Source organism: Capricornis sumatraensis, chromosome 3 (assembly GCF_032405125.1).
Source record: "Capricornis sumatraensis isolate serow.1 chromosome 3, serow.2, whole genome shotgun sequence".
Classification (NCBI taxonomy): domain Eukaryota; kingdom Metazoa; phylum Chordata; class Mammalia; order Artiodactyla; family Bovidae; genus Capricornis; species Capricornis sumatraensis.
Window position 1 is genome coordinate 99766386 of NC_091071.1, and position 17063 is coordinate 99783448.

The 17063-nt window shown below is 35.0% G+C and overlaps 1 protein-coding gene across 1 annotated transcript in view; it reads left to right on the forward strand.

Annotated features, from left to right (window-relative positions):
- Positions 1–17063, forward strand: part of LRP1B (LDL receptor related protein 1B) — a 1972098-nt gene that overhangs the window by 517696 nt on the left and 1437339 nt on the right. Inside the window, exon 3 of the mRNA XM_068968462.1 lies at positions 10531–10668. Coding sequence (XP_068824563.1) covers positions 10531–10668 — 138 coding nt within the window. The remainder of the gene's footprint in view (positions 1–10530; positions 10669–17063) is intronic.

Sequence of the window (17063 nt, forward strand, 5' to 3'; positions counted from 1 at the left end):
TTTTATTTAATAGAGATAGAAAAGTTTAAGTGTTTGCAATCACATTAATAGTATTCCAGAAATCTCTGTATATTGCTTAAAGACACTAATTTTTTGAAAAAGATTCTAGGAAAGTTAAAGATATTTTAATTTGTTCATATTTTTCATGGTTTTATTAATATATAATTGACATCCAGCACTATATAAATTTAAGGCATACAGCAAAATGATTTGATTTATATACATCATGAAGTGAATATCACAGTATATAAAGTTCTATATTCTAAATTGTATTTTATATTATAGTTGATTTACAGTGTTGTGTTAGTTTCTGATAGACAACAAAGTGATTCATTTTTACATATACATCCATTTACATATATCCATTCTTTTTCAGATTCTTTTCCCTTATGTGTTACTATTTATACTGATTAGAATTCTCTGTACTATACAGAAGGTCCTTATATATATATACAGTAGACCCTTTATATATAGTAGTATAAATTTGTTAGTCTCAAACTCCTGATTTATCCCTCCCTACCATGTTTCCCCTTTGGTAACCATAAGTTTGTTTTCAGTCAGTGAGTCTGTTTCAATTTTGTAAATTAAGTTCATTTGTATAAATTTTTTTTAGATTCCAGAGTCAGACATGACTGAGCGACTGAACTGACTGATGTACAGTGATAAATGTGACATTTGGCTTTCTCTGTCTGATTTACTTCACTTAATCTGTAGGTCCAACCATGTTACTTCAAATGGCATAATTTCATTCTTTTTATGGCTAATATTCCTTTGTATGTGTACCATATCTGAGGGTTCTCTTTTCTCCACATCTTTGCCAACATGTATTGTTAGTTTTTCGTTTTTTTTTTTAAAGCTCTCACGTACCTCATACCTGTCCTTCTCACAGGTATGAGGTAACATTGTACTGTGGTTTTGATTTGAATTTTTCTGAATAGTGAAGTTTAGCATCTTTTCATGTGCCTTTTGACCATCAGTATGTTTTCCTTGAAAAACTGTCTATTCAAAACTTTTGTCCAGATGGTTTGTTTTTCTGATGTTGAGTTGCATGAGCTCATTTTATATTTTGGATATTAATTCCTTATTGGAGATATATTTTGCAAATATTTCCTCCCATTTTGTAGGTGGTCTGTTTTGTTGTTAGTTTCCTTCACTATACAAAGGTTTTAGGTTGATGCAGTCCATTTGTTTATTTTTTTCCCCCTTGCTTGAGGGGACATGTTCAAAAAAAATATTGCTAAAGGCTGATGTGAGAAAGCATACAGCCTATGTTTTCTTTTAGAAGTTTTATGGTTTCAGGCCTTACATTTAGGTCTTTGATCCCTTTTGAATTTATTTGCATGCAAGGTGTGAGAAAGTAGACTAGGCTGATTCTTCTGTATGTAACTGCCCAGTTTTTCCTAACATTGTCATAGAAACTGTCTTTGTCTCATGTATATTTTTGCCTCTTTTGTCATATATTGATTGTCCATATAGTTGTGGGTTCATTTCTGGGCTCTCTATTCTATTCCATTGGTGATTTTTTGTTTGTTTGTTTTTGATTTTGGTGCCAGTAATGTACTTTTTTGGTTATCATAGGTTTGTAGTGTAGTTTGAAAGCTTCCATATTTAAGGCAGTTGTCACAAAATCTTAGAAGTGATGGGGTCTTAATGTTTAGAAATAAAATATCTTCACAGGATTCAATATTCAAGGGTCAAATATTGTAAGGGTGCCTATCAATAGAAATGATTCTTATGTTCCTCTGTGTTTTGTGTTTTAATCAATACTGGACTTTAATAGAACTTGAGTTTCAAATAATTCTTCAAATTATGATCATGTGATCCTTATGAAAATCATGGGATATAGGCACTAATATTACTCATGTTTTTCAAATGCAAAAATAGAATTTCAGTGAGGTTAACTACTGCAGTTCACGTCAGTTCAGTCTCTTAGTCTTGTCTGACTCTTTGTGACCCCATGAACTGCAGCATGCCAGGTCTCCCTGTCTGTCCATCAACAACTCCTGGAGTGTACTCAAACTCATGTCCATTGAGTCAGTGATGTTCTCCAACCATCTCATCCTCTGCTGTACCCTTCTCTTCCCACCTTCAATCTTTCCCAGCATGAAGTTCTTTTCAGATGAGTCAGCTCTTCACATTAGGTGGCCAAAGTATTGGAGTTTCAGCTTCAGCATCAGTTGAACACTACCAGTGAACACTCAGCACTGATCTCTTTTAGGATGGAGTGGTTGGATCTCCTTGCAGTCCAAGGGACTCTGCAACACCACAGTTCAAAAACATAAATTCTTTGGCACCCAGCTTTCTTTATAGTCCAAATCTCACATCCATACATGACCACTGGAAAAACCATAGCCTTGATTAGATGGACCTATGTTGAAAAAGTAATGTCTCTTCTTTTTAATATGCTGTCTAGGTTGGTCATAATTTTCTTTCCAAGGTGTAAGCATCTTTTAATTTCACGGCTACAGTCACCATCTGCAGTGACTTTGGAGCCGAAGAAGATAAAGTCTGCCACTGTTTCAACTGTTTCCCCATCTGTTTGCCATGAAGTGATAGGACTGGATGCCATGATCTTAGTTTTCTGAATGTTGAGCTTTAAGCCAACTTTTTCACTCTCCTCTTTCACTTTTATCAAGAGGCAAGAGCCTCTTCATCACTTTTTGCCATAAGGGTGGTGTCATCTGCATATCTGAAGTTATTGGTATTTCTCCCAGCAATCTTGATTCCAGCTTGTGCTTCTTCCAGCCCAGCATTTCTCATGATGTACTCTGCATATAAGTTAAATAAGCAGGGTGACAATATACAGCCTTGATGTACTCCTTTTCCTATTTGGAACCAGTCTGTAGTTCCATGTCCAGTTCTAACTGTTGCTTCCTGACCTGCATACACATTTCTCAGGAGGCAGACAGGTGGTCTGGTACTCCCATCTCTCTTAGAATTTTCCACAGTTTATTGTGATCCATACAGTCAAAGGCTTTGGCATAGTCAATAAAGCAGAAATAGATGTTTTTCTGGAACTCTCTTGCTTTTTCGATGATCCAGCAGATGTTGGCAATTTGATCTCTAGTTCCCCTGCCTTTTCTATAACCAGCTTGAACATCTGTAAGTTCATGATTCATGTACTGTTGAAGCCTGGCTTGGAGAATTTTGAGCATTACTTTACTAGTGTGTGAGATGAGTGCAATTGTGCACTAGTTTGAACATTCTTTGGCATTGCCTTTCTTTGGGATTGGAATGAAAACTGACCTTTTCCAGTCCTGTGGCCACTGCTGAGTTTTCTAGATTTGCTGGCATGTTGAGTGCAGCACTTTCACACCATCATCTTTCAGGATTTGAAATAGCTCAACTGGAATTCCATCACCTCCACTAGCTTCATTCATAGTGATGCTTCCTAAGACCCACTTGACTTCACATTCCAGGATGTCTGGCTCTAGGTGAGTGATCATACCATCATGATTATCTTGGTCTTGAAAATCTTTTTTGTACAGTTCTTCTTGTATTCTTGCCAGCTCTTCTTAATATCTTCTGTTTGTTAGGTCCATACCATTTCTGTCCTTTGTTGAGCCCATCTTTGCATGAAATGTTCGCTTGGTGTCTCTAATTTTCTTGAAGAGATCTCCAGTCTTTCCCATTGTGTTGTTTTCCTCTATTTCTTTGCATCGATCACTGAGGAAGGCTTTCATATCTCTCCTTGCTATTCTTTGCAACTCTGCATTCAAATAGCTGTATCTTTTCTGTGCTTTTTGCTTCTCTTCTTTTCACAGATATTTACAAGGCCTCCTGAGACAGACATTTTGCCTTTTTGCATTTTATTTTCTTGGGGATGGTCTTGATCCCTGTCTCCTGTATAATATCAGGAACCTCAGTCCATAGTTCATCAGGCACTTTGTCTATCAGATCTAGTCCCTTAAATCTATTTCTCACTTCCGCTGTATGATTGTAAGGGATTTGATTTAGGTCGTACCTGAATGGACTTCCCTGGTGGCTCAGACAGTAAAGTGTCTGTCTACAATGTGAGAGACCTGGGTTCGACCCCTGGGTTGGGAAGATTCCCTGAAGAAGGAGATGGCAGCCCACTCCAGTACTTCTTGCCTTGAAAATCCCATGGATGTAGGAGCTTGGTGCAGGCTACTATCCATGGGGTTGCAAAGAGTCGGACACGACTGAGTGACTTCACTTTCTTTCTTTGAATGGTCTAGTGATTTTCCCTACTTTCTTCAATCTAAGTCTGAATTTGGCAATAAGGCAACTAATACATGGCAGATAAAAATTCTAATTTAAGGTTTTTGTCTCTAAACCACCTAATCTTTCCACTATTTCCTATTTTTATTCACAGAAGAAACTTGATAGAGAGGCCAGATCTTGAAGGATTTTACTGGGTGGGTGAAAAAGAGATGGTTTTCACATGATTATATTATATATCAAAAAATTTATAGGTGGGAAAAATTTGGTGTATTTTAGGAAGTTGAATGATAAAAAAGAATCAATGGAGTATGTTGTTATTCATTCATCCAGTTGCATCCGACTCTTTGTGACCCCATGGACTATAGCATGCCCACCCTTCCTGTTCCTCACCATCTCCTGGAGTTTGCCCAAATTCTTGTCCATTGCACCAGTGATGCCATCCAGCCATCTCATCCTCTGACACTTCCTTCTCCTTCTGCCCTCAATCTTTCCCAGCATCTGGGACTTTTCCAGTGAGTTGACTGTATAGAGTATAAGTACTGAAAATAACTGTATATAATGTAATGGTGATTAATTGTAAATGATTTAGTTTCAACCAGAACATGAAATCAGGCCAAGGAGTTTAGATTTCATGTGGTCAGTAATTATAAATATCAAGAGCTTGAGAGAAGTCTTTGGGTGAAATTTGTTTTGTTTTGTGAAATCAATTCTGAGAATGCACTGATGATTTAAAAAAGGTAACTTCTAGCATATTAAAGAAAGTTCAATTGCTAGAAACTTCATTCACCAACTAAATATTGAACCTTGTTTATTCTGTATCAGGCAGTATACTAAATGTTAAGGGAACTAAATATTCCTTTACTGGAGAGAAAGAGAAGTTTATAAAAGAGCATCTATGAAATGCACCTAAGTATGTTCATGGAATGGTATAAATAACAGTAGTGTGACAAGAGTTTTCAGTGCATGAACAATAATGGAGGAAAGTATGGCTAAGAGAGCAGAAATCTGCTCAGCTTTTGAAGGATGCTGTATGCCTTTGGCTTTACTGTTAGTGGGACCATCAGGAGGACCTGGGGAGAAGCTCAGCAGGGTTGGAAGCAGAGGCTGGAGTGAGAGGGAATGCAGTAGGTGCAGTTTAACAGTTGAAATACATATATATCACCTCAAGGAACATTCAGGCGGAAAAAGCAAATTTATTCTTGAGGGTAGGTTTAAAATAAACTGAATGAGATTCCAGACAAAAGTTAGAACTATTGAAAGATAGATATAGGAAATACAATTAAACAAAACAGCAAGTATTGATAGGACAAAACCCCCTAAGTGTAAGGTAACATAGTGTAAAGTGTGTGTATGTTAGCCACTCAGTTGTGTCCGACTCTTTGTGAGCCCATGGACGGTAGCTCACCAGGCTCCTCTGTCCATGGAATTCTCCAGGTAGAGACACTGGAATGGATTGCCATTCTCTGCTCCAGGAGATCATTCCAACAAAGGGGTTGAACCCAGGTCTTCTGCATTCAGGCAGATTCTACTGTCAGAGCCACCAGAAAAGCCTGGGAATATTAAACTTTAGAGGAAGAATTGATACAGATCCTGCTAAGATGTGATGATGCAGTGGCAAGAGCAGATATAAAACTGTATCTGTCATTATAAAAGAAAAACCTCCACTCCTTCATAAAATGCACCATCTCAGTTATTAGTCAGAAAGGACATTTGATGAGATTTATGTCTTCCATTATCACTTTTTTTTTTTCTGAACAGAGTAGATGTTTATGTTTAAAAATAATTTGAACATTCAAGAACATGCAGATGAATCATGCTATCTTGCTTTATACTAGAAAGTTTATTTGTAAAATGAGGTTCAGTTAAAAAAAATGAAAGCTATTTCAGCTAGTTGGGTAAAGCTTATAAAAATTTAAGATATGGATGCTATTCTTCTGTGTTGTATATTTTAAATCCTACTTATAATAGGGTTTTTCTGTCTTATATTTAATTACTGTATTTTAAATTCTGCCATATTGCTCTGGTTACCTAAAATTAGATTTGAAGGACTGGGAATGTTTTCTAAATGTGAATTACTGACAAGTGAAGTGATTCTCTCACCAAGACTCCCATTCTTGTTAAAATTTTAAGAGTCTGTACTATTTTGGAATTTCTCATGTGCTGCCCTGTTATCATAGCACCTCTCTTATCCCCCAACAATCCTCATAATTAGCAATTAAAGAGATAATTCTAGGTATATTTGGTAGCTGCTGACCCTCTTTGCTATGTCCAGATTATAATTGCTGGTTGTGAAAAGTTCTGAGTGCCCGAAAGTCCTCATGAAATGAATTATTTAATGTAACATTGACATATTCTGGGAAGTCCATACAGCTTCCATGCTGCTTCTTGTCACACAGGTACACAGGGAGAAGCAGTGATCAGGGTGAGTTTTCTAATTTTAGGTTGGACTAAAGGAGCCTCAGGGGATACACACAGCATTTCTTCTTAAATGTTCATTGGGAATCAAGATAGATTATTCCCCAAAGCATCTGCACTGTATACCCATATTGCCTGGTTTCAGTTGAGATTTGAGGCAAGCGTTGCTATTTTTCAAACTGCCCCATCTCAACCACATTTTCAAGAAAGACAGCAACAACATTCTGGTTGTAGAAGTTTTCCAACTGAAGTATACCAGAGCTGGTCAAAGAGGTTTAAGATATTGATTCCCTCAATTTTGAGGGCAATCCTCAACGTCTGGGGCAACGTCTATAATTATTCTATGAACAGTTTCTGCTCTTTACTTCAGTGTAATTTGCAATTTTTCTATGTCTTAATATGTTTCAGTATGAAAATTTGGGGAGAATTGATGAAAGTCCAGTCCATCTTGCAGCTGTCTTACCAGTTACTGAGAATCAATGGGAACCAAGACAAGAGCATATCAAAGATGAGGAAAGCAATTATAATCCATTAATGAACAATCAATTAACTCTTTCATTTTTCTAAAAATTTATCTTTTGTCTTTACATGTTATTGCTAGGAAGAATTTAATAGTTCTATGTATTCCTTTTGAGAAATCCAGACATTTTTTCTAATTTTCTCAAAATTTGTAAATAGCTGAGCCTTTCTTCTTGATATCAGATATGCATTTCACTCTTTCTGTCATGTTCATTAGTTATCTGACAATCTTAAAATTGAAAACTCACATGTATTTCAGTCAACAAACGTGTTGCTTTTAGAAAAATCTTGCTTTTTTAGAACTACCTACTAATTGTTGGTCTCTAACTCAAGATTTTTAATCTCCTGGTTTATAAAGTATTCTTTGGTAGGGTTATTTTTGAAATTTTTACAGAAATCTAAATATAACTGTCCCAAATACTACTTTGACATTTATGCAAGGGTGCATTTTTTTCAAATTTTAAGAATCAGCTTATTAATTTTAAAAAAAAGGAAGCTGTCTTGTGACTACTGGTCATAGCTTTTCAAAATTTTATTAGTTTATAAATTATAAAAATGATTTATATTTAAAATTTTTATTTTAAAAATGCATTTATGTTATCTTCAAATATAAGATTCAGTAGGTAGAAACCCTCAGTGAAAAGAGTTTCCCTTGCTTTAGTTCCTATAATTTGGATTTAAATATGTATATATATATATATATATTTTTTTTTTTATTTGTGTGTATACATATATACATATATATGGAGAAGTATATTTTTAAAATATTGATACTCAAGTTACAGAGATATGTTTCAGTAAAATGAGTTGTACATTTGTATTTGACAGAACTAATACCTTTGTATAGTGGTAACTGTATAATATACATGAAGAATACAGGGAATCTATTAGTAGTAACATTTCAGCTAGTGAAACTACATCAGAAAAATTTGTTTACATCTGCCAAACACAAATGGTTGAAAGCTGTTTTAGCATCAAACAAAAATCACATATACCTAGAATTCATATTTGATAAGGCATTTCAAAAAACCTATATTACTTTTGGCAACTCCAGCTTTCTTTTTTCCAGCTTTCTATTGTTTTTGCTTACATAATATGTGTACTTTCTTTTTTCTTAGTTTTCTAGTGCTAGTATATAACTATCTTCTGCAATTCTTATCATTTTTATACATCCTAGAGATATTATATTGGCCTTTTCATTATTGTCATTATTTTGCCTCACTAAATAAAGCCTCTTGATGAAAGTGAAAGAGGAGAGTGAAAAATTTGGCTTAAAGCTCAACATTCAGAAAACTAAGATCATGGCATCTGGTCAAATCACTTAATGGGAAATAGACGGGAAAATAGTGGAAACAGTGTCAGACTTTATTTTTTTGGGCTCCAAAATCACTGCAGATGGTGACTGCAGCCATGAAATTAAAAAAACACTTACTCCTTGGTAGAAAAGTTATGACCAACCTAGATAGCATATTGAAAAGCAGAAACATTACTTTGCCAACAAAGGTCCATCTAGTCAAGGTTATGGTTTTCCCAGTGGTCATGTATAGATGTGAGAGTTGGACTGTAAAGAAAGCTGAGCGCCGAAGGATTGATGCTTTTGAACTGTGGGGTTGGAGAAGATTCTTGAGAGTCCCTTGGACTGCAAGGAGGTCCAACCAGTCCATCCTAAAGAGGATCAGTCCTGGTTGTTCACTGGAAGGACTGATGCTAAAGCTGAAGCTCCAGTACTTTGGCCACCTCATGAGAAGAGTTGACTCATTGGAAAAGACCCTGATGCTGGGAGGGAATGGGAGCAGGAGGAGAAGGGGATGACAGAGGATGAGATGGTTGGATGGCGTCATCAGCTCAATGGACATGAGTTTGAGTGAACTCCAGGAGTTGGTGATGGACAGGGAGGCCTGGCGTGCTGCAATTCATGGGGTCGCAAAGAGTCAGACATGACTGAGTGACTGAACTAAACTGAAATAAAGTAAAACATATTTTTGAGCTTTTTTTTTTTTTTTTCTTTAGGGCCTTGAAACAGAAAAGAAAGTTATAAGATATGTGTTTACCAAAAGGCAACTCACCTTCTTAGAACATTATTAACTACATCAATATCTATCACTTATTTAGTACTTGCCAGGAAAAATACTAAAAACTTTTCATATACTTCTTGTAACAACCTGGCAAAATACAAAATATAGCTTACCCAAGTTACTCAACTAATAGAACCAGAAACTGGACTCAAGAATCTGGCTCTAGATTCTCCTCTACAAGAATCTTGACTACATTGCATTTATTTACATGATTAACACATATGGAATTCCTCCTATGAGCCTATATCCCATAGTGCTTAGTGCTTTGCCATGAGTGACTATTGATCCTTGCAACCCAATCATGTAGACTCAGCTGGTAGTTCCATTTACAGATGAGAAAACTAATGTTAAATTGATTAAATAATGTCCCATAGATATTGACAAAATGTTATAAATCAGAAGTGTGTCTTGACTGAAAAATCTGGGTTATTGCAATAATCAGTGTCAGATTAATACATAACTACATTCCTATGGTGTGACTGCACTTTGGGTTTGAGAGAGCTTGGCAAAATTAAAAATCATTATGGGATATTTGGAGGATGCCTATAAAACAAGTATATATAGGAATTTTAGCAACCTGAAATTGGATATAACAATATACAGTGTGAATCTTTGATAAAGACTTGTAATTAATGAGCTTTAAGAAAAATCTTGGTGTTCTGAGTTAAGTATATCTTTAAAAACGCAAGGGATGACTATATAAAGTGCAGCTACCACCAGTAGGTAAACTAAATGAATGCACCCTTTTCATCTGCTCTTTAGAAAATTCTGTTGCATGATAGTTACTCAGTTTTAAGACTTTTTTAAAAACAAGACTCCAAATAGAAGTATAAAGCTAGCTGCTCTCCATACTTATAAAGATTAAAAGTATAAAATAACTCTAAGGTGGACACAGTTCATTTAAATTTCACTGAAACCTTTTTGCTCATGTTACCTGATATAATTCTATAAAGAGCCCTTCCAAGAAGTTGCCAATATATAAATTTCACATTTGAGGTATCTTACATGGTTTAAGTATCTTTCCCACTTATCTAAGGATAAGAGATAGAACAAAGAGTCAAATCAACCCTTATATTTTCAATTCATGCCTATTTATGGGTTGAATGCATTATTTGAGAAAAATACACCTTTTATTTCCTATGCAGCTTTTAAAATTTAATTTTTTTAATACATAACCTAATTTTGATGTCTCTGGAAATCAGTACTGCTCTCTGGTAGGATTTTTCATTGTTTTGTTTTATAAATTTATGCTAACAATTTATTGTGCTTAATAGTTTTGGAGTTGAAAAACTTGAGCTAACCCAAATCATGGTGTTCCTTCCTACAATTTTTCCAGGTCCTGAGGAGGTAGAAATCAAGTGCCCCTGGAATCACATTGCTTGCCTTGGTGCCAACAAATGTATTCATTTATCCCAACTGTGCAATGGCATCCTGGACTGTTTAGATGGATATGATGAAGGAGTACACTGCCGTGGTGAGTCCATTTGCAGAAAAATGCAACTGAAATACTGAATTTTTCATAGTTTTATTGAAAGTTCAAAGAGAACCTGTAACTTGTCTTATCTTTCACCCCCAGGTTTATCAGTTATTGAGAAAGCATGAGTTTTATTGCCAGAGACATTCAATATGCATTTCAAAGCTGTGACTATTGTGCTTTTTTGAAAAATGCTATTAAAAGTAAACACACACACACACACACACAAATTTAGACTTTGAAGTTGGGCTCTTAAACAATCATGTATTTACCAGCAAGGGGTGCTTTTGAGCAAAGGACAAATGAGAAGTCTTTGTCACAGTAGATTGATACCATACATAAAAACATGTTCCCTCTGAACTGTTACTTATACTAAGATTATTTGAAGTAAAACCTCTGCAACCAAATATTTTAATAGAATGAATGTATCATGAGAAATGTCCTCTTAATATTATTTCCATGAAGTTATACTATTAACTTTCTGTAATTTTCCTTCTTTTTACAAATCTACATTCTTCAGTGGTCAAGGGTTTACCTGTATGTTCAGGATGGGTGTAACTAGATCTTAAAACTTATAAAAAGTTAATTGGTTTGAGAAGCAGGGATAAAATGTTAGACAAAGAAACAGGGAAAAGTTGAGAATTAAGGTAAGGATCCTGATGTGGAAACAGGCAAGCTATCAGTCAAGTGAATCTGTTTTCAGCTTGAAACAGAGAAAGACCCCACTGAATCAGAAGTCTCTAACTCATATTCTAGCATGTTGAATGTAACAATATGTTTACCGAAACTGTCAGAGCAACCTGTCCTTCACGTTGGAGTCAGTAAAACTATAAAGAGTACAAAGAACTGTAGAAACCTGGAGATGCATATCTGGTATCTGGACAGACTCACTAAATTAATGCCATTTTGGAAAGGTCCTCCATCACCAAAAGTTCCCGTTTTTCAGGAGGAGCTCCACTTCTTTATGTTCATAAAATGTTCAGACTTAGCTACTGCTTTTTAAACATTGCATGGTGAGCAATGAACAGGCTTAACACAGCTTGCCTGGAGACCTGACAGAACTTACTGGCTGCCATTTTCTCACATTTGGACTGAAATAACCTGGACTCAAAACTGGAGATAGAGAGATACATTAGAAAAAGAGTAAATCTTGGTTTAGAAAGGTAACTCAAAGTGGAAAGAATGTTGAGAAAGCATAGATCAAGTATGTTGTTAGGTCTTTTCCTTCTTAAATTTTACTTTTATTTAAAGACTGTGACAGATATTCCTTTTTATGATTGTATAGTTTTAAAGATGATGTTAATAGAAGGTAAATTAGTGAATTACAAGATATTAGAAGTTAGAATTTAATTTTCTTTTCAGAAATAAACTGTGTTTTCTAGAACCTAATTCTGTCCTCCTTAGTTTTAATTCAAGTTTTTTATTACATTTAAAACAAAATTCCAGATAGACATGTGTGAGCTTCTTTAAAGACTGAAAATCGTCACATTGCCAAATACTTCCTCAGAGGTGATTGTGCAAATTTGAATATCTTAATCATATTTCAATGGCATGGATCATATGAAAATATAAATGAGTTCTCTAGTAAAATCTAGAGTTGTGATTTAATGGAGACAGGGATATATGAATATATGTTAATAGTAAAACAAGGGATCAACTTAAAACAAATATCAATACAAGAATAAAATGGCATTAAATATATGTTGATTCTTGGAAAAAGTACCATATAATTCAGATTGAAATTTAGAGGATATAGTTGCTTACACTTCTGTCTTTTCCTGTTCTAATTCAAGTTTCCAGCTGTTTCAAGTTTCACATCTTTATCACAAGTGGCAATATTTTTTTTTTTTAATTTCTTAATTTGCCAGTAGGGCACTGATTGTACCACTTTGGCCTTTTTAATATTTCTAAATTTAACCAAATAAAGTATTCTAAAATACCTAAATAATGCATGACCTGTGGTAGGCTTAGAAATAAGGGAAAGTATATTTGGATCTCTACCTGTTATTTACCTTAGTAGAGGGACTTTCTCCTACTTCTGTGGCCTTGCACAATGACATAGAATGGTAGGATCAAGATGACTGAGTGATACTGTGATTCCAGAGTCAGTGGTTTAACAAAATATTTCTGCCTTGAGAAAAGAAAATTAGGAACATGTTTGTCTGCTTGTTCAGGTAAAGTGCACTGGACTCTATCACCAGATAGAAGGGACACCAGCTTTATCATATATGTGGTTTGTGTTTAGAAAAGATGATCGATTGTAGGCAAAAATATACCATGAGAATTAAGAGTATTTTCCCACCTTCAGCCTTCCTCCTGATTTTGAGTCACACTCAATGAAGAGATGTTTTCTCAAGGGTTAATTAGGGACCTAATTAACATCAAGTCTCTAAGGACTTTTCCACTTACTAGAGACATAAGATAAAGAAATAGATTAATTCAAACACTGCATTAATTTTTGGAAATGCTTTCCTTTGTAGAAAAATTCTGTCTAAATCACTTCTATCTCCATCGCTTTCTTTTTTTTGCATTCTGAGCACATATTCTGGAGAAGGAAATGGCACCCCACTCCAGTACTCTTGCCTGGAGAATCCCATGGATGGAGGAGCCTGGTGGGCTGCAGTCCATGGGGTCAAAAAAAATCGGACACGACTAAGCAACTTCACTTTCACTTTTCACTTTCATGCATTGGAGAAGGAAATGGCAACCCACTCCAGTGTTCTTGCTTGGAGAATCCTAGGGATGGGGGAGCCTGGTGGGCTGCCGTCTATGGGGTCGCACAGAGTCAGACATGACTGAAGTGACTTAGCAGCAGCAGCAGCAGCAGAAAAATATGATTCAAAGATGGATATGTTTCCTTTTCCTCATAAAAGATCCTGAGTACACTTGTAATATATTTGTGACCCTTGTGAAAATTAATAAGGAGAAAAGTTTAACAATTTGGAGCTGATAGTTTGGTCTTGGGAATGCTTTTGTATCAACTAAATTGTTTTCTGAATGGTTTCCTAGAAAAATCAATTTCTTCTTGGTAAAGATAATGAAAAGATATCTATTATTAATGATTTTCTATAACACTGATGTTTTAATTTCCATAATTTAGCTTCATTTAAAGAAAGAAAAATGGACTTTTGTATATGGGTGTAGCTGTATGTAGGAATGTGCTTATAAAAATTTTACAATAGGAAAGTTCAAAATTACCATATTGTATTAAAAAAATTCACATCTTCCTACATAGTATTTAATATGGGTGGTAATATCACTATCTAGATTGCATGAACAATGAAAACACATTATATACATACAGTATGATGCCTCTCAATACAAGATGTTGTTGCTTAGTTGCCAAATAATTTGCGGCCCCAACTCTTTGCAACCCTTTGGACTCTGGCCCACTAGACTCCTCCATCTGTGGGATCTCCCAGGCAAGAATATTGGAGTGGATTGCCCTTTCTTTCTCCAGGGGATATTCCTGGCCAAGGGATCAAACCCACATTACTGCATTGGCAAGTGGATTCTTTACCCCTGAGATACCAGGGAAGCCCTTCAATACAGGATATTTCCACAAATTCCTCACAATCGTATAAAGAAGTGAACAAATTCAACTAAGAGAGACCAAATGAACTGAGGTGTATCAAAACACTTTTAATATTTGCTGTCCTTAAGGTAATTCCTTTTGTTAATACTTAAAGAAGCTGTGAAGAAGAGAAACCCTCTTTTTATTCACAATCCTGGTTAGATTACGTTTGCAGTGCAAAATGGTTGTTTATTTAAATGCTCATGGGACTGATAGTCTCTGTGGCCCTATCTGCTCTTACTCTATTAAAAGAATCTGAGAACTCTTCCAGTCACTGTGGAAAGGGAGTCTATCTTCTGTGGCCCAAGAAAAGTGATTGTGGTTGGTTTCCAGTAAACATTTCAATGTCCTTTTAAATTCAAGGGGATAAAGTGTGTAAAGAGTCTATTAAAACTAATTAGGGAATGAAACTCTGACATCTGAAAAGCTCCCTACCCAGACACACAAGTATGTATACATAGACACATGTACTGTTCTTTTCTGATCTTTCTATACTAAACCTGTTCCTACATGATTCTCAGTGTATAATATATTCATTTAGTGTGTTTGATCAGGAATCAAAAGAAGAATAGGATTTCTTAAGTATTATCTAACTCCTTGAAATAATGCATATGAAGAAATTTAAAAATTCCATTTAATTATTTTACTTGCCAATTGGAATATAAATTTCCTTATATATGCAATTACATTTTTCTCTACCCACAATCTAACCTAATCTATTTATTTTAAATTCTAGTAATTCTAATGTATTTATTTTAATGTATTTAATTTAGATACCAACTTGTATTTAAAATTTTATTTAGTTTTCTTTCATGTTGCTCTTCATAAAACTAAATTCTTATGAGAAGATGCCAAAAAATCCTGAATGTGATTTACAAACTAGAGGCTTTCTCAGAATGGACCAGGATAAATGGCAAACCTTATTATCTATAATGATTCACCATAGGAAAATTAGTCATCCTTAAAACTTCTTGTGTGAATCTCATATATTCTAAATATTCCAAAAAGTAATTAATCTAGCCCAATTAATTAAAATTAATAGATTTGATAATATTAAATTTAATAAATATAATAAAAATAATTAGGAATTAATTCTTAATGCAAATTCATGACTCTGTTCTCTCATTTATCCAGAAAGGAAATATTTTATCTCATTGTGATACTTCATTAGTCATCATAGCATGGACTTCAAGCAGCACAAGGATAGCTTGTAGCTGCCGAAAGGGGCTTCCCTGGTAGCTCAGTAGTAAAGAATCTAACTGCCAAAGGAGGAGATGCGAGTTTGATCCCTGGGTTGGGAAGATCCCCTGGAGAAGGAAATGGCAACCTGCTCCAGTATCCTTGCCTGGGAAATCCCATGGACAGAGGAACATGGTGGGCTACAGTCAGTGGGTTGCAAAACAGTCGGACATGACTTAGTGAGTAACAAAAAAACAACTGAAAAGAAAGGAAAGAAAGAATGAAGTTAGTGGATTTGATAAAGAAAACAAATGCATTTGGTACATTTTGTTGTTTTTACTTTCATTTAATTGTATGAATGAATCTTCTTCTATTTCCATTTTAAAAGTTCCTGTTGAAAAGTACAGCCAGTCTCTTTCTAAATTAAAATGAGTTCACCATGCTATATACAGAATGGAATTTCAGCATGCAGAATCCGATAACAGAGGTATGGACAAGAGTGAAAATTGCAAGCAGTGTTATGAAAAGCGTATCTGTCAGCTTGACACATGTGGAGGGAAACTTCACAGTGTGTACTCAGTCATGTAAAACATTGGTTGAGCTAGAAAACAAGCAAACTGGAATTAGCCAGAAGGACCTGGGTTTGTCTGCTCAAACCACTTTTGATTACTAAAGCTTCTACAACTTAAGAGTGAAAGTGAAAGTCACTCAGTCCTGTCTGACTCTTTGCGACCCATGGACTATATAATCCATAGAATTCTCTAGGCCGGAATACTGGAGTGGGTAGCCTTTCCCTTCTCCAGGGGAACTTCCCAAATCAGGGATGGAACACAGGTCTCCCTCACTGGAGGAAGATTCTTTACCAACTGAGGCACAAGGGAAGCCCACAACTTAAGAGTAGATCCTGCTATATTCTTTTCTTTGTATTGGCTTGTGTTAAGGTAATCAGATAATCACAAATCTATCTTAAGTGTAAGCATTTCCTCCAAAGAGCTTAGCTTAATTAATTGAGTTAGTTCAGTGAAAGGCTATGATCCTTAACATTTGTTGGTTTCAGGGCCAAATGAATGCTTCTTTGAAACAAAGGAACAATTCTTATAAAGAATAGATCTTCTACAAGTGTATTATTCCTCTGCAAGACTGTTGTATATATTAATGACACCTATATGAAATTAGGATAGTATAACTTTGTACAGACTATTCTAATTATATATATAGATGTGTGTACACATATGTATATATACACAATACATAGGTACACATATGTGTACATATAAGTACACACACACACACATATATACACATAAGTATATATATTTATTTTTTCAAAGTTTTAGTTTTTAAAATTCTGCTTAATTAGAAAGACACTTTTCAACACTGATTTATCAGATATAATTATAAACTAATCCTGCTAAAAAAAATTGGATTTCAACTTTCAGCTGTTTGAATATGTTGACTTCTAGAGATAGTTAACTAGCTAGCTAGATACCCGTTGGGGGAAATGACTAAGTCATTCGGTTCAGTATGATCTAAGATTGTTTTTTGGAAATGAATCATTTTGTAATCGACTGACATGTTTGATTAATGTTAGTATTATTTTTGTAAAATAGAAAAAAATAGTGCATAGACCTAATAGCTTAAA